Here is a 26,874-nt window from a genome sequence, read left to right on the forward strand (position 1 = left end):
GATTAAAGCCCGACTAAGGCAACTGAACCTGAAGTACATGCTGTTATACCCCTCCAGACTGAAAGTGATTCACAAGGGGAGGGCGATCTTCTTGGAATCCCCGGCAGCTGCAAACATGTGGCTGGAAGACAACAATCTAGCCTCGGATAAAGACCCTCAACCCACGGAAAACTGAAGAATCCCCTGCGCCTGAGGCATGGACGAAGCCATGACTCATAAAGCCAACTCTGACGCAAGGCAAATGACCTAAGAGAAAGTAAAATCACCCAACAGTTAGCAACGAAGATGCGGCCCTCGTTCGGCCCACGCCAAGCACAGAGCACTACCCCCACGAACAGTACAGGACAGGCCAATTGCCTGACCGACATCCCTCATGCCCGACACCCGGATGGGTCCTGACGGTACGAGAGCGCCTGAGCACCAGCAGGAACTTGTCGTTGCTAGGCGCACCAGTTCCAGTTTTGTTAATTGTTTTGTTCACACCACAGTCCTCGAAATATTAGCAGAGCGGAAACATGGGACTGGAGGCCCTTGGGGGCCGAGGAAGAGAAAACACCAGAACCCAGAGTGGGAGCCTCACCACTTGGAGAAAGACCGCCCCGTGAAAACGGGGGCGACCGGAAAGACGAAACCAAGACACAAACCCAATGGCACTCCAACTTAAGGTGATGACATGGAATGTGAGGGGCATGGGCACGTACCTGAGAAGGAATCGGATCCACTCTTACCTGCGCAGGAAAAAGGTGTCGGTAGCGATGCTTCAAGAAACTCACCTCACGGAAGAAACCACGGCCAAATTATCCGAAAGATGGGGAGGGATCGGGAAAGGGGCGCCATACTCCAAATTCGCCAGAGGAGTGTTTACGTGGGTGAGCCCGACTGTGCCCTTCCAGCTACTGGGCTATGAAGCCGACAAAGAGGGCAGATACCTAATAATATGGGGTACCATTGAATCCACGCCAGTCTGCCTGGTGAACTCATACTTTCCGCAACACGGAATACCCTCACACCTCGAAATGCTCACTGCTAAAATGATTCTTTGCAGAGAGAGTGCCTTCATATGGGGTGGCGACTTCAACTGCATCAGGAACGGAGCTGTGGACAGATCAGACCCCCCCCGTCATTCAAATAACCCTGCATCTAACGCACTAAACACCGCAATAGAACAGCTCGACCTAGTAGACATCTGGAGGGAACAACATCGCACCGAGAGGTGCTATTCTTATTACTCTGCCCCGCACAAGGTCCACACGAGAATAGACTATCTGTTCATAGATCGTGAGCTGGCTCAACAAGTAGACGGCACATTGTATCTAGGCAGAACCATATCAGATCACTCACCGCTGACCAGGCAATGGGCTCCTAGAGGACCCAGACCGCCAATCCCGCTATGGAGAATGCCACCCGCCCACTCACAGACCACGCATTTAAGGAGGAACTTGGTACCAAACTTTAGGAATACCTAGACAGTAACACAGGCTCAGTGTCAAGCTGGAGCACACTATGGGAGGCCATGAAGGTTGTAACACGGGGAGAAGTTATATCAGGTGCAGGTGGCATCCGTAAGCACCTGAAGCTGGAACTGGAGGAACTGGAGAACAAGATCACGCACCTGGAATCCGAAATCGACATCATGCCGGACGCTGAAACAGAACTGAAGGGCACCCGGGCGGAGTGCCTTTTGGCCTGGAATAGACTGTCTAAATTCGACTACACGGCCTACATAGCCAGGGCACACAAAGAAGCAGATAAACCTGGTAGAATGTTGGCCTGGCTATGCAAACGTGAGTTCCCAAGACACCTCCCAACTGAAATAACTGATGAAAGGGGGTTAACCCACAGGACGCAACAAGACATTAACTCAGCATTTGCGGCCTTCTACTCTAGATTGTACACCCACGACACCAAAATACCAGTGGAGGACATAAGGGCCACACTGGCTGAGATTGAGCTCCCAAGACTGACGGAGGCCCGAAGAGAGCTACTGGACACGGAAATCACTCCAGAGGACGTGACAGAGGCAATTAAATCGCTAACCACCTGCAAGACCCCCGGGAGTGACGGGCTTCCACCAGAATTCTACAAAGCGTATGAAGCGACCCGTGCCCCAACACTCCACAAGGTGTATATGGAGGCATACGAAAACGGAAACCTACCCAACTCCATGAAAGAAACAATTATCATCCCTATACTTAAACCCAACAAACCTGTCGAAACTGTGAATCATACCGCCCAATCGCCATGCTAAACTATGACTGCAAGATCCTGACCACAATCCTGGCTAAGAGGCTGGCGAGGGTGATAGGAACCCTGATTCATGAGGACCAGAATGGTTTTGTACCAGGACGCAACACCACCGCGAACCTGAGGAGGCCCCAACACATCATGGCAGAGACCTATGATCGAGACGAGGACCTAGCAGTGCTATCCCTGGACGCTATAAAAGCCTTCGATTCCATCTACTGGGAGTGGCTGATCGAAGTGCTAAGGGAATTCGGCTTTGGTGAGTGCTTTATAAAGTGGGTCGAGGTATTGTATAATACACCGACAGAGAGAGTGAAGACTGGAGGGACGGTGTCCGAAGCCTGGCCGATACAGCGTGGCACGCGGCAAGGATGCCCGTTGTCCCCGATGCTATACATACTGGGCCTGGAGCCAGTGGCTGCCTATTTCAGGAAACAACACTTCGACGCGGGCATTGGGCTGGGCAGTGATCACGCCATAATATCCATGTATGCAGATGACGTCCTCCTGTACTTGAATAACCCTCAGCTCAATGCACAAGTCGCATTGGACATCCTCGACAACTATGCCGATACTCTGGGATAACATTTAGCAAACTAAAGTCGTGTGCGTTCCCACTGGCCAGACTCAGGGGTCTGGATAAGTCCGACCTTCCAGACGTCGGGATACAATGGCAACCACAGCAGTTTAAGTACCTGGAAATCGAAGTGTGTCATACCCCTGCGCTCACGCACGAACACAACACAGAAAAAGCAGCAAGAGCCCTCCGCAAATCTATAAACTTTTGGTCGAAGCTTCCACTGGCAGTAATGGGCAGAGCGGCAATAGTCAAGATGATAGTTCTCCCCCGTTTCTTATATCACTTCACGAACGTATGCTTCTACATCAGACCTCCCTTCTTCAAAAAACTAGACTCTCTAATCAAGGACTTCATATGGGGGTCGTCCAGACACAAGCTCTCTTTGCCTACACTCACGCTCCCGTACAAAGAAGGAGGGATACAACTACCCGATCTGCAAAGGTACTACCTAGCTGCGCAGCTCAGCCACGTGACGATATGGCTCTCCGATGACCTGTCAGCTGAAGTGGGGCTCCTGCGACACCCGACCTCCAAGCTATTCCCTAAAGAAATGCTTTGGAACCCGACGAAACAAACTTCTGAAGTTCCCATGATTGTTACCCTGGGCAGGCAGATATGGGCCAGAATTGGCTTCCTTCGACAACTGAAACATCCCTACAATCCCAATACCCCCACCCTGGCAGATGTATGCAAAACTCAGGCAGACTTAGCGACAGCCAGGAAATGGGAGAGAGCCGGAATCTACACATGGGGAGACTTGTTTGAAGACGGCATGTTCAGAGAACTTGAATCGCTACAAGCTAATGAAGGCATCTCGAACACCCAATTCCTGTGGTACCACCGCCTCAAGTGGACAGCCAGGGCACAGTGGCCTGTCTGGCCAGAGGAACCCCCACCGGACCCCCTCCTTCAGGAAATGTACGATTTAGCAGACGGTTGGAAGCCGGTCTCCCGCTTATACACCAAACTAAATGATAGACCCAATCCAAAAAGCGCGTCCCTGAGACAAAAATGGGAAACCGAATTAGGGACCACACTCACTGACAGTGAATGGGAGCGAATACTGCTATACCCCAAAGAGGTGTCGAGGAACATTATATTCAAACAAGTTCAATTGAATGTGCTATACAGAACTTACATGACCCCATTAAGAGTTGCTACCTTTAACAAACAAGCACCGCCAAACTGCCCCTGGTGCGGAAATGATAAAGCGGACATGATCCACATGTTCTGGACCTGCACCAAAACGGCAAAATTCTGGTCCATGGTGGAAAGCACCTGCACCAAAGCGGGACTCACGAGATATGAGTGGAACCCAAAGGAATGCTTACTGGGAGCCCATCCCAGACTCAGCAAATACAAACACCTGGTCAAACTAATGGACCTAGCCTGCATCCTCGCAAAAAGGTCCATAGCTATGGCATGGAAATCACCAGGGGGCCCGAGGCACGGACGTTGGCTTAAGGACCTGGAAAAGTGGACAGAGGCAGAGACCAGAGCCTGGCAGGATGGAATCCACTCAAACGATGATGACTCCAATGACACCCTAGAATCATGGAAGGCCCTGGTGCGCGACATCCAATATGCCTCGGACCAAAACCCCCCCTGAGCTCTCACTCTAGAGACTTGCCTGAGGCTTACCCCAAGAATGGACAACCCGAAAACCCATCCCCGTGACCTTGGGTACGCCGACTATCGACCCCTCTCCCCCCCGCTACAATTATGAACAATATATTGAGCTACGAAGACTGTGGTAGTTAATTAGTTGTAGTTTGTTTGTTATGTTACCCTTTGATGGTTGTTATATACTTATATAAATGCCAATAAAATACTTAAAAAAACAAAATCAATACTTGATGGCGAAACCATCCTCATGCTACCAAGTGTTCAAGAGGAGAGGAAGTTACTGACGGGCCCATAGGTCAGCGCTCACCCTCTAGAACTTGTAAGACAAGATAGCTGCACCATGTGAGGACAGGGGGTGCAGGATTCACTTACTCCAACACGACTCAATAATGAGGACTCAGTAAATTGGCAAAGGGAAGTCTGTTTAATGACAAGTACATCAAACAGAGATACTAATGGAAATCAGCAGCATTGCGATCACCTGTCTGGCTCCGACTTCCTCGAACTTCAGTTGAACAGCAACTTTTATGCATAAAACTCATCATCATCGACGTCTAACTCTACAAAAATCGTCATGCAATGTAATTGGTTAGGAAAGGTAACTTAAGTATAGGTGCTATATCTGTATATGGTAACAGAGCATGCGGATTGTATAACTCTTATCGGGTGGGCGTCTACGTCCAACCCTCTATGTCACGTGTAATAGACGTCACTATAACTACGACGTCCCATTGGTTCTACGTTCTATAGGACCCTAGATACTTGGTCCATTGTGATTGGGCGGGTTACACCCCTAGACATAAATCTCCATTTTAATTAGCAGCATGCAGAATGGACACCCAGGTGCCGGGTGTCCCAAGTTTCACCCTGCCTCCCTTCCATCAATCAGTATCTTAGGGCTATGTGTCAATTACTTGGCTGAGTATGGCCTCGGAACTGTAGCCTCTTATCAGGAAAAGTTATGGCATCCTCGGGTCCTGGATGACATCAGGCGGTGGTACCTCTTCGCGCCTGGCTGGTCACGTGTCTGTTCACCATGAATCTGCTTCAGTTTCCAGCTTTTATTGTATTTAATTCTGCTTCGGCTCTGCCTCCTGCCTGGGCCTCTCTTATCTTGACCTTCACGGGTGAGCTGGTACGCTCCGAAGTTTGATTCTTGCGAGTTGACGCGCTCCTCCCTTTCTCTAGGTGACCTTGATTTCCCAGGCATGAGCCGCTCTCTGTTGAGTTTCGATTCCGTTCTTCCTCTCTGTTCTGGCTGGGTTGTGAAACTTGGCCTGTTAGGCCTCGGGCAGCCTGAGCACATTTCTGCTTTACAAAATGGAGTCGCACTTGTATAATGTACTTCTTGAGGTAGATATATAGTTGGCGCATGCTGCCTCTATTATTCTACTAAGCATTGCAGGCAGTATCATTTTCTTAGCTTCTTGCGTTCCAAACCTATTTACACACGTTTGACGGATTGGTTACTTTCATCCTGTCTTGCAACATGTTTCCTTACATTTTAGCATCGTCTCTCTCCTGTGTCCATTACATCTATTTTCATAACTGCTCGCGCTGGCGTGTTATCTTCGATAGCTGTTTTTGTTCATTTACGAGTCTGTTCAGGCACTTATGTCATTTCTGCTGGCCTTCCATTAAGGCTCTTTGGGTCTCTTCGTGGACTGTATGTAGGTACTGCTCATTTTGTATCAGCGGCTGGTATGGCTGTCTGATAGGGTACCGTGCTGCCCAGGGTTGTCTGGTTCAACAGGTACAGATCTTCTAATGTACACTGGGCAGAGTCCCAGTGCGGCTCTCTGTTGGTTCATTTGCTCTTCATATGTCACGTACCTTAAGCGAGTACCTTCCTGGTAGCTCGAAATGAGGGGCAGGGGTGTAGGTCATGTCTGGGACCTCCTCTGCACTATCATTGGGCCTCATTACAAGCCGGGCGCAAAGGGATAGCGGGCATCAGTAATGACACTGGTGCCGGTAATCCCTTTGCGCCCTATTCCGAGGTCTCTTTGCGGGTCCTTCCCTTAACGCCTGGTTTTAGCAGGCGTTAAGGACGGGACCAGCAAAGGGATACCGGGGTCAATAACAGTACCGTAATTTACGGTACCGTTATTGCCGCCTTCCCCCTTCCCTTTGAGCCCTACGGGGGCGCAAATGGGAATGGGGAATGACATTTCAAATGGGGATTTACCGGTCCCGCAATGGGCGGAATGGACCGGTAAGTCCCCAAATACCGCCACGTCGGTGGTGGTACCGGTACTGGTGCTAGTCATGGCGCTAATAGTGCCATGACTAGCACCAACCTCGGAATGAGGCCCATTGTCATTTAATAATGTCGAATTCTAGCATAAAAGCTGTCTGCATGCTACAATTTTGTGGTTGCTGCGATATTGTATACTAATAGATCCCCCGTGTGTGTACAGATAGATAATCCTGCACACCTATAATAATAATCTATTCATTTATATAGAGCACCATGCAGCATTCCCAGTTTCTGAGCGCTGTCATACTAGATGTTATTATTACCCAAATGAATGCTCCTCCATTTAATTAAGTAAAAGGATAATGGCTGGTTTGGCCCTGATTCAAACTTCCGCACTGTATTCTGACACCATGCCTGAAGCGAGTCACACACTCTACCTATCCCCTCAGACCAATAAGGCAACTGTTGCCACACTCAGGTCCACGCTGTGATACTGAGATGTAACTTGGCAGATCGAACATGTGACACTTTCAAGGCATAATTCCATACACTTGTGTATAAGCGCGATACAAATAAAATATCATATCATATCATATCCTGTATTGTTTTCATCAGATTATATTCACAATGCAATATTCTGGGTTATTTACTGCGCATTTTTACAACTGTGTGTTATTTTCTGCATTCCAGGTATGGCATTGCGGGAAGTGTGAATGTGACCGGAGATGAGGTAAAAAAACTGGATGTCCTCTCCAATGACTTGGTCATCAACATGTTGGAGTCCTCCTACGGCACCTGCGTCTTGGTCTCGGAGGAGAATAAGGAAGCCATTATCATTCCAAAAGAAAAGCGGGTCAGTACTTGTGTCTTTAAGGATGATCAAGAAGGCCCCTTCTCCACTTTAAATTGTTGAATTTGAGTCAATAGGTCGGCGATGTAATCAGTAACCACTTTTGTAAACCTTCTGATTGTATAATGCGTGGGTTTATGTTAATGATAACCTGTAAAATGCGTAGGAGGTTGTGCCTGAACCGCTTGACTATGGCAGTCTCATGTGCCAGTAATGTCACCTCTTTGCTTTTATATGTGTGTGTGCAGGGCCGGCCTTAGGGGAGGGTGGGCCGGGCGACCGCCCACGGCGCCATAGCCCCACAGGGCACCATTAGCCCCCTACCATGCCAGTTCGGGGGATTCTTTCAAGGGCTCCCACGAGCTGACATAGTGGGAGAAGGCGTGGCGGGGCGCAGTTAATAACAATAGGGTGCTGATGCATTGCATCGGCACCCTATTGAGATGATTACCTCCACGCTCTGACGCAGGAGCGAGGCGGTTTTCATTAGAATAGGGCGCTTACGCATTAGCATCAGCACCCTATTCCAGTGATTAACTCGCTGCTCAGTCGCCGGAGCGGGGATTTAAAACAAAATTGGCACACCCCCCCCTCCACACCCATGCCCACATTGACCAGAGATGCGCAGGGAAAGGGCGGGGGGGGGCACATTTTTTTGAATCCGCCCGCCACTGTGTGTGTGCATTACTGCAATGCACATTTATCATACAGATGCATTACTACCATGTACAATGATACTGCCCCATCTTTTTTCAGGGGCCATAATTCCACCAGAAAACACCAGAAAATAGATAATTAGTGATAGCATGGAGGAGAGAAGAATTTAGGAAAAGGACAATGCACGTCTTGTATTAACAGAGAAAACAGAAGACTCTAGGAATGGCATAGAAGAGGGTTCTATGTCTTGATAGGGGAGCACTTGGAAGGGCTTCCCTCTCCATAAATGGACCCAAGATCCCCCAACTTAAGCAATAGAACCCGGGGAGGGTGCATTACTGCCCAGGGCATCAGTTACGAGCCTGAGTGAAGCGAGGGCTTTAACTTAAGTCCTGGGGCATTAACAGAACAGTAATGCCCCCGCTCTGAGGGTTATATTCCTATTTGTTAGAGTTCTATTCCAGTCTTCAACAGCTGGGCGCAAAACCCAATGTTATTTTGAGGTCGTGTAAATGCTTGGTCAGCTGCTTACCTGGGCTATATCCTGTGACTGGTCAGGATTATAATTGCGTAAAAATGAAAACTGTTAGCCCTGGTTGCGCTTATACCTCTTTTTTAGGATACACCATCCTCAATATCCCCTACTCAAGAAGTCCAATCCCAAGAAAGTTACCATACTATATTGAGGCATACCAGTAAGTATTGGCCCGTTGTACCTATAGACAATTTAGCAAATGTTATACCAAAAAGTTTGAAAATTAAAAGCTATGTTTCTAAATACACACCATCATTTTTCTCCCAGGCAATTCCACAGAGAATAGGAAAACGAATCCCCTCTCCTGAAGAACCGCCCCTACAGGGGTGGGGAAACACGTGTTGAGAGCCAGCATTGTAAGTCAGCATTTAAGCCCACTCTGCAGACAGCAGAAAGTGAGGCAATACACAACATTCAAACAAATCAAGGCAATTGTCCAGAGAGCCAGCAAGGAGAGCCAGCATTTAGCCCACTCTGCAGACAGCAGAAAGTGAGGCAATACACAACATTCAAACAAATTAAGGCAATTGTCCATGTCACAATAAAGCAACTGTGACTAGAGCGCAAATTGGCAAGCTAATATTGAGATTTAGCCCACTTTACAGACAGAAGGAATGACAAGAGTCAACATACAAACCATTTAAGGCAATTGTTCATGCCATAGTGTAGTAACTGTGACAAGATTGGATTGAATATGGTAAAGAAAATGTACAGCTAACAATCTGCAATCAATTGATGTCAAAATTGAAAATATATAAGTTGGAACAAACAATCAAATGAATTCAAACAAGTTTGTGAATGCGTTAAAGAAAATTTACTGCTAACAATCTGTACCTGATTGATGTCAAAAATAAACTGTATAAGTTGGAACAAACCACAACTGGCCAACTAAGTTTAAAATTCGGAATGGTATAAGCGCAACCAGGGCTAACAGTTTTCATTTCTATTCCTATTTGTATCCAGGCGCCCTGTACTGGAGTACTAATAGTATATTTTTCTCAAGTTGAGAAACAGCATGTAAACTGTTTCTCGACTTGAGAAAAAACTACCAAAATAGATGGCTGCCATGGACCGGGGAGAAGGGAACTTCTCGTAGTCTGTTATGTCTTTCCATGGAGGCAATTCGTGAGGTGGAGATGTGCTGGGAACACTACTTTTCTCGGCTCTGGTGATGGACATGGCAGCACAAGGTAAGTGGGGTGGGGAAACAGGGAGTCTAAATATGTGGAAAAGGAGGGTGGGAGTGGGGAGAAAGGGACTCAGGGGCACAGGAGTGCATTTGTCTCTGCCTCCGCCCTAAGCACCAAACTCATTAACGCCATAAAACCCTTCTTAAGGACAACTGTCTCTCAATAGCAAGAGCCACCATAGGGGCCTAGATTGACTACTGCAATGCGCTCCTAGCCGGCACCTCCACAAAAAACATAAACAAACTCCAAATCACCCAAAATAACTCACTAAGAGCAGCCTTAAGCATTCCAAAAAGAGACCACATCTCACAAATAAGAAAGACTGTCCACTGGCTCCCAGTCAAAGACTGCATCACTTTCAAAATTCTCACGACTACACACAAATGCATTAACCTTACAGCCCCTTCATAACTGTCAGACACACTATCCAGAGCTACCTCAACTAGGCCTACTAGAACATGCTACACCAACCAACTCATTGTACAACGCATCAACAGGGGCAAAGCAGGAGGGATAGGCTTCCCATATCTAGCTCCTAAGCTATGGAATGCACTCCCCACTGACCTCCGAGAAGAAACTTCTCACTGCCTTTAGAAAAAAACTTAAAACGGCTCTCTTCAACTAATCTACTCTCTTCTCTCTAACCCTTTCTCACTTTCTAACCTATCCAAGTGCTGCATAAACTGTTCCTTACAATATTGCACAATAAGTTTGCCTGTATGTTTATTGTGTAACTAAGCTGATTCTATCACTCTCTGTAATCACTCTCTGTAACTAGTGCCACAATGCCTTTGGGCTGTTGCGTGCTTTACAAATTTGAATAAATAAATAAATAAATACATTTATCCTGGTGAGGAGAAGAGGGTCACCTCCCACTCTGAGGACGCTCGGAGCAGGGTCTTTCCCTGTGTGGTAAAAACCCCATTCTGGGCCTCACCATTGGCTGGGAGGTTGCCACCCCACCCCTCGCTGGGTACTAATTTCTAAAGGTTTACAGCTACACTGAGATGGACACTAATTTAATGTTTCACCATGACCACTACACACCAAATGTCTCTGTAACCAGAAATGCTGCTGTTATCTTATATGTCTTTTGCCCTATGTAACCAGATAAGTCTCACTGTAACCATGCAACCTACGCCGTGATACCTCTGGGTTTGGGCGTACAACAAATGCAATAAATAAATAAAGATGGCAGGGTGGTTGGTGCACTGATAAGCTATAACATTCTGTTTGGGTGGTAGTCCACCCATATGTTTGCATGTTGACACTAGGACCAGAATATTCCCCTAGGCTACGAACTGTTGACACCGGTAATGGACAGAATTGTTAATTAGTTAACTGATTAACCAGGCCCTGCCCTGAAGTCACATTAATCTTAACAGATCACATTTCAGGTCCGTATGATCTATCCAGGTTAATTTGTTTCCATCATACTTACACTTCATTCCTTGACTCCAATGGTCTCCTCTCGAAAAGTTACATGTAAAAGTAAAATAACATAAAGGTGATTAAGAGGGTTTCCAACCAATTACGTCACTTAGGATCCTGACACACAGCTAACAGTTCATTCACTATAGGGCTGTACTTCCCGCTGTCACTAGCTCAATTTCACCTAACTAATACGCGCTTTAATAGTGACATAGCATACCCTTAGACCACTCTCCGATGCCATCAATGGAAGTGACTTCACATAACATATGAAACCAATGACATCAAGACAATTGACATCGCATTGACTTGAGCCTGGTCCCTGATGATCTCATAGAAAAGGATGTGTCCTGCCCCATAGGGATCTTGGCAGTCCACAGCGACAGGGGCGACCTGGCGGCAGTGTTCAGCTTGTTCGGAGGTGTTCGGTTGATGTGGCCAAAGAATTTGGGCCCATGGATAGGCAAAGCGTGGCACTGATGTTCATTGTGGGGCAGACATCATCAGTGGTGGCCCTGGTCTAGTTCCGGAGAGTTACAGGCTTTATTTACATATCCATAATGCCTGCTGAACTTTATGCTACTGCTTCCTTTCCAGGTTGATGGCTGGGAGCATTTATGATTCACCCTGGCCAAAAGGGGCTTGCTCTCTGTCAGATTAAATCATGCCACACTCTTTTGATCTTCGCCAGGTCTCTGTGGCAACACTATAACGCTCGATCCAACTGATGACTGTTTATTGGAGAAATTGTTTGCCTGGTGATTTTTCATCCAGCCATGTATCTGAGCACTGGGTCACTCTGTATACTGTATACAGGGAAGGATTGCCTCCTTCTACGAACAAAGAGAGATAGAACAGTGTATTTAACCCATGCCACCCCGGTCCTGATTGGCATAACATTCTAAATCCAAAATATCAAGGGATGGGATCCTCCCTTTCTCTGTTGGTTGATTATTCCTTTATTGTCCATACCCCTGTCAAATTGTTACCTTCTTTGAGGTCAGGGGAGTTGCTAGGTCTGGAAAAGACCCGGGGCTAAGCTGATGTCGGAACTGTTGGGACTGGGGGCTAGCTAGTATTTTGGCTGTAGCTCCTGAGATTCTATCCGGGGCTACAACCAAAAGATCAGGGGCTACAGCCCCCTTAGCCCCCCCTAGCAACGCCCCTGTTTGAGGTGATCAGTTATGACCCTCAAATCCTACTCCTTTTTGGTCCTTCCCCTTCAAGCATGTACCTCTGCCACAGTTCTCCACGCGAGACTTTGTTGGTGATACAGTTCTAACAGAGTCAACATATATTTAAACTTTGTATGCCTAGCCCGAGGGGTGTACCGAGAGTTATGGACCTGAAGACCAAGTTAAAGACCCACATGCATTGCTGGCATTTAACAGGGTTTACCTGCACATAGCTCAAGGTATGGCCACAGGGCACGGAATATAAACTATTATAAGCCTTTGGGATTAATGGTTATGTTTAAAGAAAAAAAAGTCATCTGCCTGGAGTGGGTGCTGGAAACTGGTTAGTTCCCAGCACCCATATCAGCATGATAAGGAGGGAGGGATTGGGCTAATATAGCAGCAGGGCTGTGGCTGCTAGGTGGGGCCCAGTGCAGTGAGTGAACTGAGTGAGTGGAGCTGGGTGGTGGGGATTGAGAGGCCGAGTCATGTCTGCCAGATGCGCCCGTGTGTGCACACCATAAGGTGGGGAGGAGGGGGCGTATGGTATTCACTATGCCCATGCCGCGTCTGTCAGATGCACCCTGGCCAGACTTATTGGTGCGGGCGGGAGGCGGTGTTCTCAGTGCAGCGCTCCCATGATGAGAGGGAGCGCCGCGCTGAGAGCCCTGCCAGCGACGGGACTGTGAGCGTCACGTTTCCTCTCATCACAGGAGTACCACGCTGACAGCCCTGCCAGCAGGAGTGACTGGGGGCATAACATGCCTCCCAGTCTCATTGGCCAATTTCCTGGCCTTCTATTGATTTTGCCCGCTATACCGGCTCGTATGTCGCAGCAACTGGCTAATAGGGAAGTGCCACAATTTGTGCTACAAATCTTGCCTTAATTGTTGTTTAGGTCATGCCCTGTTAAACCAACATTATGTTTCTTTACCAGTGGCCATGTCTCATTGGTCAGTCACATTTCATTGAGGACATCAGGTTGCTGCCCTGTACATCCTTCGCCTTTAAGACCTCACCTTCTATAACATTAGTGATTTCATCACAGATATGTTTTCAGTTCAAATATTAGACAGATTTATTTTAGAGGAAAAGGCTGCATACTTGTCTGCTAAGCGTAGGCATTTCCAAGGGTTAAACTACTCTAAGTAGCAAATTAGCGAACAAAGTATTACGTGTGAACGTACATTTTGGTATCAAGCCCTAGCTTGACATTCCTTTATAATCTCGAGATAGAGTTTGCAGCCCTCATTATAAGGATGCGAAGAGCCTCCACACCACTGATGGTTGCCAGCAGCCTGACAGATCTCTTCGATGCAGGACTAGGTTGATGGGCGGTGTGATACTGCACTGTCCCATCCTCTTTAGACCAAAAGGTTCAGGGCAACCAGATGGATTAGCTAAAGAGGTGGACTAGGCTTCTGTAACATGAACCCACAAGCACTGAAGAATTCCATGTGTAGAAGTTCCATGAAGATTACATATTCAAGAATATTTGAATATGTTTGGGTCCTTTGATGGCTGTATAATGGGGGACACCTGCCATATAATCTGAATCATGGGTGTCATGGAAAGGAAGACCACTCCCATAGAATGCAAGTATATCACATTTGATGGGAATACCTGGCACATAACATGGACAGCTGTGTATTTTATGGCAATAGCTGCCATCTGGTTTGTGTGCTTGTGTGTGTGAGAACGTGTGTGTGCACGTGTGTGTGTGATTGGCATTTGATGGCAACAACTCACATATGATGCATTAAAAGAAAATACTTAGCACAATGTGAGTACCTGGCTATTTGATGGGAGTAGATGGCGTATGATTTAAGTACGTTAAGCCATACACCTCTGGAAATGAAGATACTAACTAGTATTGCAAAAGCACAAGTTCAATATATAAAAGCAAAACGTTTGAAACTTGCCAATACTTGTTTGTTACCTGAAAGCTGCAGCCCCGTAAAAGTGAAATATTTAAGCATAGATTGCAAATGGTTTTGCATGGACCAGCTAAACTGCTGGAATGTGAAATGTAAATAAGATTTTGGAAGGAGTAGAAATGAAATCCAAGAAGTAGGCACGAGCAGTAGTCGTGTTTCCTTAGCACGTTTGGGGAGGTTAGCCTTTTCAGAGAGGGGCGTGTAGGAAATGGAATAATTTCCAGAATGTTGGGGAGGTTAATATGAGCAGCAGAGATGGTGGTAATGGTGAAATGTTTCATCATAGGTCGCTATCAAAGAGGGCCCCAAAGTTGTGAGCCTTGTGTGTGGGAGAAATAACATCAAGTGGCAGGGAGATGGGAAGTGGGAAGGAAAGGCTGGATTTGGAAGCAGAGGCATAGCCAGGGTAGGGCCTGAGTGGGCAAGGCCCACCCAAAATCTGTAAATGCCCTCTCAGCAGCACTGTGTGGGCATTTATAGATATCAATGTTGCTGCGGTGGGCCCAACTACATTAGCTTCTGGCCCCACTTGTTAGACAATCCTGGCCACGCCTCTGATTGGAAGCCGGGAGAAAGCTGACTTACGTTTTTGTAGAATTTATCATGAGGCAGCGGGGATCCACCCACTGATGGATTGCAGTGAGACAATTTGTAATGTGTTCCGATATGGCTGGTTTGAAGGAGATCAAGGATAAAAAGATTTGAGTGTTGTCAGCAAAGTGGTGATAGTGAAAGTCAAAGGACAAGATCATTCTAAAAAAGATAGAGGTATAGAGAGCGAAGAGCAGATGTCCAAGGACTGTTTCTTGGGGCACGCTAACAGGGAGAAGAGTGGCATAAGAGGGCAGTATAGGAGCAGCCTTCAAGGTAGCAGGAAATGCGGACTAGAGCAGATTTTCAAAGCCCAAAGTCCTGGAGAGGGTGGAGAGAGGAGTGGCCTTTATTCTCAAGGTACTCTGCCTTATCCTTGTGTGTTCCTTGCATAGTTTGGGATCTTGCCCCTGTAGTTATAGTACCATGAACTCTTAAAGAACTTTTAGGATGCTTATAACAGCACTGTTGGACAAAACTGCACACATTTTCCCAACAAAATGTACATCCCAGTCTGAATCTTTTGGGGAAAGTTTTGTGACATTTCCTCCAGGAGGCCACTGTCAATGGTGTCCCCTCCATAAGTTGCATTTTGCATTGAAACTCACACAGGGAATATTTGCTCTCACCTACACCATACATGCGCGGTAAACTGGCATCTGGGCCACCTCGCACTCTCATTTATTTGGTGAACATCCATCCAGCAGTTTTTATATAAACAAATTGGATCTAAAAGGCTAAAATACTGACGCAAGTAGTGCATGATTGGGGGAATTTCCGCTCACAGACTGATCACAGACTTGGACAATCGAAATGCAAATTTTCATTGGCTAAGGAAAGAGAACAATTTTGATTGTGTACAGTAGTTGGACCTAAAATGTTTCAGCAGGTTGCCATCAAGGCCCGTGGAGTTCAGAGGGTCTGTGTTGGGATATGGTGTGGGTGGAGTATGGCTACTTTTAAGCCCGCCTCCCCCGCCAAAAGATGCATTTTGCAATAAAGTCTGCAGACTCTGTGAAGTAAGTTTTCAAAAAAATCCTATAAAAAATGGCACTAGTAGTACTCTTGTGTATGTACTGATGTAGGGGAGGCCAGGTAAGGAGATATGCAGTTATCTGAACGTGCACCACCTTAAACTGTCCATGGACTGTAGCTTGGGGTCTTCCATTTCCCTGACACCCTTTTCAATCTGACAGTAACAGAACCGAGAAGCACACAGACATTGTGGAAATAGCCATAGATGAGGGGCAGGTTTGGGTCTATTTGACCTAAAACATTTGACCTAATCGCATTTGATCAAATTATATGATATTCAGTCTAAAATGCGGGGGGAGACCCCTCGCAACCCCCGCCCCCACTTCCCCTCAACCTAATCTATACCCTTACCCACCCAAATACATATATTTCATTAGATTTGACCCACAAAAAAAGTTAAAAAGAATGTGATCAAATGTTTTAGGTCAAATGTTTTTCGGTCAATTATGCTAATACTGATGGGCATTAGTCATATTAACTCAATGACAGCACATGTTTTTGCCGCAAAAGTAATCCTGTCCCCTGTTATGTGCGTTTCTATACTTGCGAGTACAACAGACCTTGGAGTGGTGCTGGCATTGCATATTTGAGAGCAGCCTACCACAAATGTACTGTACTGTAAATGCTCTACTATAAATACTTTGTGCACCGCATTCTTTTTACCAGCACATGGACATGTTATGTTAAACACATGATTTGAAACGATACTGTATCTATATGTGTACAAATGCATGCCATATAATCGTATTTCTTCTCTTTCTATGCAGGGTAAATATGTAGTCTGTTTTGATCCGCTAGATGGCTCATCAAACATAGACTGCCTGGCCTCAATCGGGACTATTTTTGCTATCTACAAGAAGGTGAGCTGCTAGGTGTTTAACTATTTGAATGCAATAAATGTATCCTGATTAATTGATGAAGCCACGTGTGCGTCTGTGCACAGTCACCCATTAAGGTAGCTTCCAAAAGCTCTAAAACCTTCAACTTACATCTTCCAAAGGTATCCGCATATCATTGAAACATTTCCATAGGCAATGGAATTAGTAATGTGGCTGGCACTGATAGCTACTTCATCTCTGAAATGCAACTTATTAGAGAAAGAATTCCAATGGGCGAGGAGTGATCTGGTTTAAGGAAGGGCAGGGATGACTGCTCTTGTATGCATCAGCATAGCACTAGATCTGGGGTCTGCAACCTTTGGCTCTCTGGATGGTTTGGGCTAAAACGTCCTTTAATCACAGGCACCATAGTCAATGCTGATGGATCATGGGAATGGTAGTCACAAACCATGGGTCAAGTCCTAAAAAATAAAGTGTGGGGCGGGGGGGGGGCTCTTTAAAATACGCAGTGGGATGTGATGTCACCAGAAATTAGCGTACGAAGGTGACATATGCAACTATCATTCAATTGGATTTCCATAACCATGAAAATTGCACAGGATGAATGGCATTCGCCTTTCATAAAATCAACACACAACCAAACCAAGAGAGGATATTTGTTTTTAATAATGTTTGCTTAAAAGGTGCGTATGTTTTAATCTCCAAGAATCAATATCAATATTTGCCCAGGAACATGCAGTCCAGAAATGTGTCATTTCAACTTTAGTTGTGTGCTAATATTCATCAGGTTATATGGCGCAGTGCTGCAGTAGTGAAGGTCATGGCCTGCAAATCTGGCAATTCCGGTTCAAATCCCCAGGTTGACATAAATTCAAAAAAGACAGACACATGTTCTCATTTTACACATGACCTCTACAATACCCACGGGGACAGCGTCCACCCTCTGGAAAAAGTGGGTGGACTCCATCGACCCTTAACTTAAGCCTTGTCGAAAACATCAGGAGAGACACAGGTTGAAGGCCACGGCTCCAGATGTTTCCTGATTTTAGTCATATTTTCACTACAAACGGGCTGCCTTTAACCTGTGCCCACCTAACAGGTGCATTTCATTCAACTAATTTCAATAATTTAGGTTGGACCAGCCTTTTCCAAATATTCTCATCATAGCTTTGACAAGTTGAGATAAATGAGCCATTCGCAAACCAATTGAGCCTTAGCCTTTTGGAGCGATATTCTAAAATGGTGCCCTTGTGTGGGTGGCATTTTATGAAGGAAGTGTCTATTCGCAAGGGCAACGGGTAAATAGCATACATTCTGCACAATTTACAAGGCTAATTTAAACGTCAATCTGATGTAGAATGATGAAGAGGCAGTGGGGTGGGAGTGTAATGAAGGTGGGGGTTTACAAAAAGGTGGGTACGATGGGGTGGCTAGAGGGGGGTCAGTTGGGGCCATTTGGGTGTGGATCTGGAGGGAGGGATGGGCCATCTGGGTGTATTTATGTAGAAAGGGAAGGGGCATCTGGGTGTGGAGTTGGTAGGAGCCATGGGGCATCTGGATGTGCGTCTGGAGGGAAGAATGGGGCATCTCCGTGTGGATCTGGTGGGATGGATGGGCATCTGGGGGGAGCCATGGGGCATCTGGATGTGCGTCTGGTGGGAAGAATGGGGCATCTCGGTGTAGATCTGGAGGGAGGGATGGGCATCTGAGTGTGGATTTGGTGAGGGTTGGGGCATCTGGGTGTGGATTTTGTGGGAGTGATGGGGCACCTGGGTGTGGATTTGGTAGGAGGAATAGGGCATCTGGAGTAAGCGAGTGAGCATCTGGGTGTGGATCTGGTGTGAGGGATGGGGCATCTGGATTTGGATGTGGTGAGCGAAATGGGGAATCTGGGTGTGGATCTGGTAGGCATCTGGCGGCAGGGATGGGGCATCTAGGTGTGGATCTGGTGGGAGCGATGGGGCATCTGGGTGTGGATATGGTGGGAGGGATGGGGCATCTGGGTGTGGGTCTCGATGGAGGAATGGGGCTTTGGGTGTGGATCTGGTGGGGCAATGGGATATCTGGGTGCATCTGCAGGGAGTGATGGGGCATCTGGGTGTGGATCTAGTGGGAGGAATGAGACCTCTGGATTTGAATCTGGATGGAGGGATGGGGCATCTGTGTATGTGTCTGGAGAGATTGGGCATTTGAATATACATCTAGGAGAGGGATGGGGCATCTGGGTGTGGATCTGCATGGGAGGATGGGGCATCTGGGTGTGCATTTTGTGGGAGGGATGGGGCATCTGGGTGGGGATTTGGTGGGAGAGATGGGGCATCTGGGCGTGGGTATGAAGACTGGGTAGATGGGGCTGGGTGTAGATCTGGAGGCAGGGTGGATGGTGCCACCTGGGTGTGAGTCTGGAGGCAGAGGTGAAGCATCTGGATGTGGCTCTGGAGGGAGGGATGGAGCATCTGGGTGTGGGTATGGAGGGACGTACAGGGGCATCTGGGTGTGAGAATGTGGGTATCTGGGTCTGAAGGGGGTCGAGGGTGTATATGAACGGAGAGGTGGGGCATGTGGGTGTACAGGAGGGGTGAGAGCATGTGGGTGTTGAGGGTGGGGTGGCCGAATCTGGGTGTGAGCCTGGAAGCAGGGCAGAAGGGGCTATCTGGGGTTGGGTCTGGAGGCAGGGTGGATGGGGCCATCTGGCTGTGGCGCTGGAGTCAGGGTGGATGGGGTCAACTGGGAGTGGGTCTAGAAGCACGGCGGATGGGGCCCTCTGGGTGTTAGTCCCGAGGTAGAGGTGAAGTATCTGGATATAGCTCTAGAGGGAGGGATGGCACATCTGGGTGTTTGTCTGGAGGGGTGTATGGGGCATTTGTGGTGTGGATCTGGAGGCAGGGGCGATAACATCCTTTGGGTGTGGTCTGGAGGTAGAGGTGAAGAATCTGGGTGTGGCACTAGAGGGAGGAATGGAGCATTTGGGTATGGAGGGACAGATGGGGGCATCAGTGTGTGAGTCCGGAGGGAGAGAGAGTGGCATCTGAATCTTGTGCGTGGGTCTAGAGGAAAGGAGAGATGGGGCATCTGAACATGAATGAAGGCATGAGAGCATCTGTGTGTGGCTCTGGCAGAGGGATAGAGCATCTAGTTGTGGGTATGGAGGTACGGATGGTGGCATCTGTGTGTGGTTATGCAGCATGCAGTTGCGCATCGGTGGATGGTGGCATGTAGGTCTGGAGGGAGGGATGGGGCATATGGGTCTGGAGGAAGGGATGGGGCAGGGTGCCAAATTTGCACTCACCCCTAGCCATTGCCTAGTGATATTTCACTCCTGGTGAGTAAGAACGTGTGTGCTCTGTGTATGCATAGAATTGAGGCATCAAGTGACTTATGTCTGGCTAGGAGCTTGCAACTTGAAAATATGCCCCCTGGACGGGGGCATGTGGGCATGTAGAAGAGGGATGGGGGCATGTGGTTCTGGAGGGAAGTGTGGTAGCATGCTGGAAACGAGGAAGGGATGGGTCATGTGTGTCAATGGACGGTTGGGAACATGTGGGTCTACATGAGTGCCAAGGGATGTGTGAGGAACTCTGGGTGTAGGTCTCAGTGTCAGCCTAGAGGCAGGGTAGATGGAGACCCTGGGCCTTCACCCTCTGTACACCAACCCACTCACCCTACACCCACTCTCCCTACCCCCACCCACCTACCCTACCCCAACTCTCTCAACCCCACACACCCACCCTCTCCAGACCCACCCAATCCAATTTCCACTCTCACTACCCCCACCCACCCTTTCTCCACTCTCTCTACATACACCCACCCACCGTATTCCCACTCTCTCTACCAATCCCCACTCCTTCTACCATACCCCCAGTCTCTCTACCTCCACCCACCCACACTACCCCACTCTCTCTACACCCAACGACCCACCCTACCTCCACTCTCTCTACCCTCATCCATCCAAGCTACTGCCACTCTTTCTACCCTACCAACCCTACCCCTACCCATGCTACCCCACTCTCTACCCCCACCCAAACTTCCCCACTCTACCCCCACCGACCCTACCCCCACTCTTTCTAGCCTCGTCCATGCTGCCCAACTCTCAATACCTCTGCCCACCCAACTCTCTATAGAAGCCCCAACCCACTCACTACCCCCTCATCCTTACTCTCACTCTCTAGCTTTATTTCTTACCCTCTCATTCTCAAACCTTCTTGCTCATATTTGCTCATGCTCATCATCGATGGAACCCTCGCTCATTCATTTCCTCCCTTGCTCTATTCTCCTTCCTTCTCATTCTCTTGCACACCCACGCCCCTTATCGCATCCTCGTTTGAAATGTTGCTCTTTCCTCCTTGCACCCTGGTGCCTATGAATGCAAAATGCAACAAACAGCTGTAAACACCGAAACTATTGGCTTTGCCAATGCTTGTCTTTAAAGAAATTACAGCTTCACGGTGCACACAAGCACAGGTGTATCTGAAATAGAACACTATTTTTTCTAAATGATCAACGTCTTTTAGAACTAATTAATATTGTCTATTTTCTTTTTACCACTTTGTGTATTCTCACATTCCATGTTTTCATTGTACCCGCTTTTCTAATGAAATGAAATAATATCAAACTGAAAAAGAAAATTCAAAGTCTGGAGTGTAAATTCAGTGTTTCATTTACAAAAATATCTTCATTGCAGAAGAAATACTCATATGATCTTTCCTCGTCTCTGGGTAACAGTCGCCTCAGTTGTTTACTTTGCATTGCTCACAGAGTTCTAATGACCCGGTTACTTAACTGTACTCTTCATTACTCCTAGACCTTCTCTTCTTCATCACGGTACTTACTTGTGAGGTCCCGACCTACATACCAGGAATCCATTACATCATTTCACTAACACCCATACCTGCCCCACCCCTCGGGATAGTAATACATCCCTGCCACCACAACATGTTAGTGTCAATACTCCCTAACACATCATCAAAGGTTTTAACCGCCACACCAGGGCAGGGGAAGAGGGTTGTATGTACTGTGATGAGTACTCTCGCTACTGTTTCCGCAGAATGTTGGGAACATAACAAGTGGTGTGCGAGCACTGTGTCTGGTGAGGACGTGAGGACAGACCGCTGTTTTGCTGCTCTTAGACTGCTGTCAGTTCGCTTTACAGACCAGTTAGAAGTATCTGCTACTACAGTCCGCTTCTACAGTCCACTTTCTATTTCCTCAGAAGAACTTTTCCACCTTCTACATAATCACTGCGCATGCGCGGAGCGCTGCGCGGTGTGCGAGCTGTGTGTCTGGTGTCCGGAGTCGGGAGGAGCGGTAAGTGGGCCTCTCCCCTTTTTACTTCTTCCTCTCCGCTCTCCCATGTGTCTCCATAGAAAGAAATCGTGCATTTACACTACTGAAACAAACTGAATAGTGCATCCTGTGCACCCACACACTATCTAACTGTGGACTGGCGTGAGGGGCCCCCTACACCCACTCGTGCTTTCAATCTACTTTCTCCGGCTACTGTTCCTTCTTCACTCCGTTCCGATCCTGTGTACCCTGTATCTCTGTACCCCTGACTCTCCAGACTGACCTCTCACCAACATGGCGCCGCCTATCCCCACTGAGATCGATCCCGGGAAACGCTGCTTGAGAAGCAACAAACTGTCAAACGAAGCCGGGGGCGTCACGGAAGGGAGGGCGACTCAACTCCAACGACTCCCGTTGTCCCCGACTTGGCTAGCCTTCCATCCAGAAACAGTCCCGAAAGTCCCTGAGCCTCCGCAGAACGAAGCACAAATCAAACTTGTAACGACATCTTTACTAAATCAACCACTGTCTCTAGAGAGTTCGCTGGTCCCTTGAATTACATCAGGAGAAGGACCAGAACAAGGCCGAGGACCGGCATAAGAGGAGGATGCGCCGGCCCCGGAACCAACGTTGGTCAACATCGAGGTCCGGGTATCTGCAGTGGAAATTACAACAACAACAGCACAATCTGATAAATCTGGGTTGCTAGGGAGCCCTCAAACAGCACCACAAACCCCTGCCTGTTCTACCATACTGACGAGTGGCTCCCCGCCTGAGACTGTCGGAGGACGGCCTCGGCGGGGGTCTGAACGGCAGGGGAAACAAAACCCACTCCTTGCAAGAGACGTTGTCCCTTCACAACCAAAATCGGCACAAAATTTCCCCCCGGTTTTTAACGGGGTAGCGCAGGCTCAGGCATCCCCTCGGCAAAGGCTCGCAACCACAGCCTTGATACACAGAAGTACGAATCCTCCTATGGGAAAACAGGGCTTGAACACTACTAAGGCTACAGCCATAAGAATTGGCTCAAGTGACTCTTTGATATCTGATCAAGATGATCAGTCAATAACATATGAATCGCAGGGGCTCTGATGGTGAAGCTTTTGAAACAAGCTACAATGAAAAATCCAAACATCTAGACTCCCCACCAATGTCAGCAGGGATAGCCAATCAGGATCAGAACACCGAAGACTATGTACATGTTGAGCCTACTAAAGACCCCAATTCTAAGTCAGGGCCGATCCATCAAATGCTCAAAGTGACCTTCACCAAAAAGAAAATGAGGTTTCTGACTTTATATCAAAGGAAACAAACTCAAAAGGAACGGTGAAAACAAAACCTGTATCAAACAAAATACTTTGAAACTTCGAAAAGTTGGCCCCAAAATACAGGGGGGGTCAAAGTACTTTCCAACCCCACTGATATTGTCCTCCCTGAAAGAATATTTTTTGAAACAACATAAAAGGAAACTGGACCAAGATTCAGAGCTCTCCGACTCGGAGATCTTGGAGGCCGTGCAAGATCCCCCTCTCCCAAATAAATCTCGCTAAACCGACCCAACTAGCCTTAGGCTGGAGCCAAAGCCAAAATCACCAGTGCAAAAGGCACCAAATACTGGAGTCAATCTCAAAACATCAGTCCAGAAACAACTTTCAGAAACTTTAACGCATCCAACTTCCACCCCAAGGCTTCCAGAAAGTATCGGGGCTCTAAAAGTCAATGAATCAGAAAAAACACTGGTGGTACAGCTGGCCCAGGGGGCAGTGTGCTCACCAGCTTCCACCACACTCATACGTGACCAGGCCTGCCCAACAATAGTAGCTGGACATACAGAAGATCGCCACGCATGGACGAGAGCATATATACAAGGATCAATGTGCACCTACCAGGCGGCTCAAGTAGTGGATTTAGCCCACCCTCAAGACAAATCGATATCCACAGAGAAAAGACCCCAAGACAGATCCTCCCAACAATCCGGCGACAGGGGTGTCTTCACTCCGGCCAAAAGCAGACGGTTAAGCAAAATTTCAGCCTCTGCCCAGAAGGAGTCTCCCAGTAAAAAAGTAGATCTACTATCGATAATGTCAACAATGACAATAGCACTAAACCCGTTTGCAAAATTCTACGAGTCCATCAATGAGGTACTAAAGGATAACACCACAATGCCAGCCACAATGATGGCCAAATTGACTTTCATCGAAGGCTTTATAATAGCCCTGGACTCAAAAACTAGTAATACACAGGTGTCCTTGGAGATAAAAAATTGCTAAACTCGAAGACCAGCTAAAGGAAAATCGCCATGTGGTTCAAACCACCGCTGCTACATCCTCCAGGGCGACTCAAACTACCGAAGGGCCAAAACAGAAAGATCTGGCCCCTATTTTCTCAAAAACAATATCACGGCAATCGGCCGCTACACTTGACACCAGGCCTCCGAACGAGCAAACAGTGTCCGAATCCCATCAGATCCAATCACCAAAGAAACGCAAACAGCAGAAAAAAACAGAATTAATTACTCCATCAAATCAAATAAGGGAACAGTCGCCCCAAGTACTGCTGGTTCTAGGAAATGGAAAAAAGGAAGACCCAAAAACAAGGCCGATAGAACGAACACGACTCCTACTGGCTTCCACAGTAGTCCATCAGGGCCCGGTCCAGTCACCTAAAACGATCGAGGAATTCCAGGCAAGCAGTGAATTAATGAACCTATCTCAGCACCTTGACAATTCAGAAGATCCACCAGTAATATCAAAAACACTCCAGTCAGGTAACAAACTACCATTAGCAGCCTCAACAAAACATTTGTCGGCAATCTACATCGACGAAGCAGAAGGTGGCAACGAGAGTTCACAACGGAGGGTCCGGCCGAGTAAGGTCACTGAGGTTTCTCCAGATACACGAAGATTAAACCAAGCGAGCCCATACAAGCAAAGAGAAAGCCGGACAAATACTGCAGGAATCAGAAGAGAACATCGACCAGACGCCTAAAGGTCAACAAGGCATGCCGATGAAGCCAAGACGAATCAAGGTTCTAAGAAGGCAGAAAAAAAATGGTTAGGAACCACAATCTTCAAACTCAAGCAAATTTCATCCAAAGAAGGCTATATGGTACTGAACAGAAACACGGTTTTAAAAACCCTGGCTAAAATCAGCAAGCTTCAACATCTGACGACCGATAACTTTGAGTTGGTGGAACCATGCCATCGTGAACATAGAGCAAAAGCGTATATTCACATAAGAAACAAAGCTCTAGCAGAAATCCCCACAGACGTTACAAAAGACCTGCACCAACTAGGATTTAACCTGCTTCCACTACCAAAGCCTAAATCTAAACAACCAGACCAAGATACCCGGAGGAGGGGTTCACCGAATAGTACACACTATGTTTCAAGAACTGAAGCCCTATACAACCAAAATCGATGGCAAGATACTCCGAGGCGACGAGTAGCCTGGCAAAAGAGCACGAAGAACGGACCTGAAGAGGCATATAGAAGAAAAGAGGGCGCCAACTACGAGTCATCAACAAATTTCTCAAGCACCCGCCAGAGCACCGAACATCACAAACAATACAAAACCCCCTAGAGTCCCACAGAAAGAAATTCTGGCACATTCAAACAGGAGGAAAATAGCTTAAACCAAAAGACTCACCAGACCGTAGAAGTCTCAGACGGACCCTGGAAGTGGCTGTCAGACACTTTTGGACGAAATCAAAAGAAATAGCAGCCAATAAGGAGCCTCCGAGAACCTCTCAAGTCGATCGAGGCAACAGCACTAAAGTTCTCCAAAAAAAGAACTGGTAATGGCATCATGGACTACAAGAAGTTATAAAGATCTAACCCGCCCCAGCGATGTGAACTTGGGAAATTTCAACATCTTATGCTTACAGGAAACTTGGCTAACGGACCAACCGACAATAGACGGATTTGTAATCGAACTTTCACCAGCCTGTAGGTCGCTACTGGGAAGACCGTCCTCGGGATTACTAACTGCCATTCGCATAGGTTCAGGAATAACACCAAAAACAAAAATCATCGAAACCTATGGCATGCTCGTTACGTTAACTTCATGGCAGCGCCGCGACCCAGATCTTGACACATGGACCGCCTCGGACCTGGCAATAATTAATCTGTACTGGAACCCTGAGAGAACGTCAACAAAATAATTTTGCAAATCTCTCGCCAATGCTATCAACACGATTAACGTGGATCTAGAGGTGGACAATATTATAATCTGTGGAGATTTAAACACCAAGTGCAAAATCCAGACCACACCCAAAAGAGCACAAGCTTCCGGCCCTTTGGCAGATGAAAGAGGTTTGGCGTGGTCAAAATTAATGAAATCAAGAAACTTCTACAATGCAGTGACTTTACAAGACTCTGAACCACAGATCCCTACGTGGGAAAGACAAGAAACATCCGCCACTCTTGACTACATCTTCACAACCGAAGGTTTGATTCCCCACATTTCTTCCTTCAAAGTACTGAAAACGTTGGAAAGTGATCATAACTTGTTACAAATGTCCTGGGGCGGCCTGGGCCCCGAAAGGTTACTATACACATCGGCTGTGGAATCCTACAAGCGACAAACTCGACTTCGCCTTACCTCAGAAAACATAAGAACAATAAAGGAAAAGCTAAGTACGGACCCAGGGCTCAGTCTATCAAGCTCGGTCGTCAAGAGACCGGACTGTGTTCCTCTACT

General features: G+C 47.4%; 1 protein-coding gene across 1 annotated transcript in view; it reads left to right on the plus strand.

Annotated features, from left to right (window-relative positions):
- The window catches only part of LOC138510210 (fructose-1,6-bisphosphatase isozyme 2), a 573,937-nt gene that overhangs the window by 151,246 nt on the left and 395,817 nt on the right, over positions 1-26,874 (plus strand). Inside the window, exons 2-3 of the mRNA XM_069625711.1 lie at positions 7,341-7,503; positions 16,819-16,911. Coding sequence (XP_069481812.1) covers positions 7,341-7,503; positions 16,819-16,911 — 256 coding nt within the window. The remainder of the gene's footprint in view (positions 1-7,340; positions 7,504-16,818; positions 16,912-26,874) is intronic.

This window comes from Ambystoma mexicanum, chromosome 6p, assembly GCF_040938575.1.
Source record: "Ambystoma mexicanum isolate Mex_15411 chromosome 6p, UKY_AmexF1_1, whole genome shotgun sequence".
In the NCBI taxonomy this organism is placed as follows: domain Eukaryota; kingdom Metazoa; phylum Chordata; class Amphibia; order Caudata; family Ambystomatidae; genus Ambystoma; species Ambystoma mexicanum.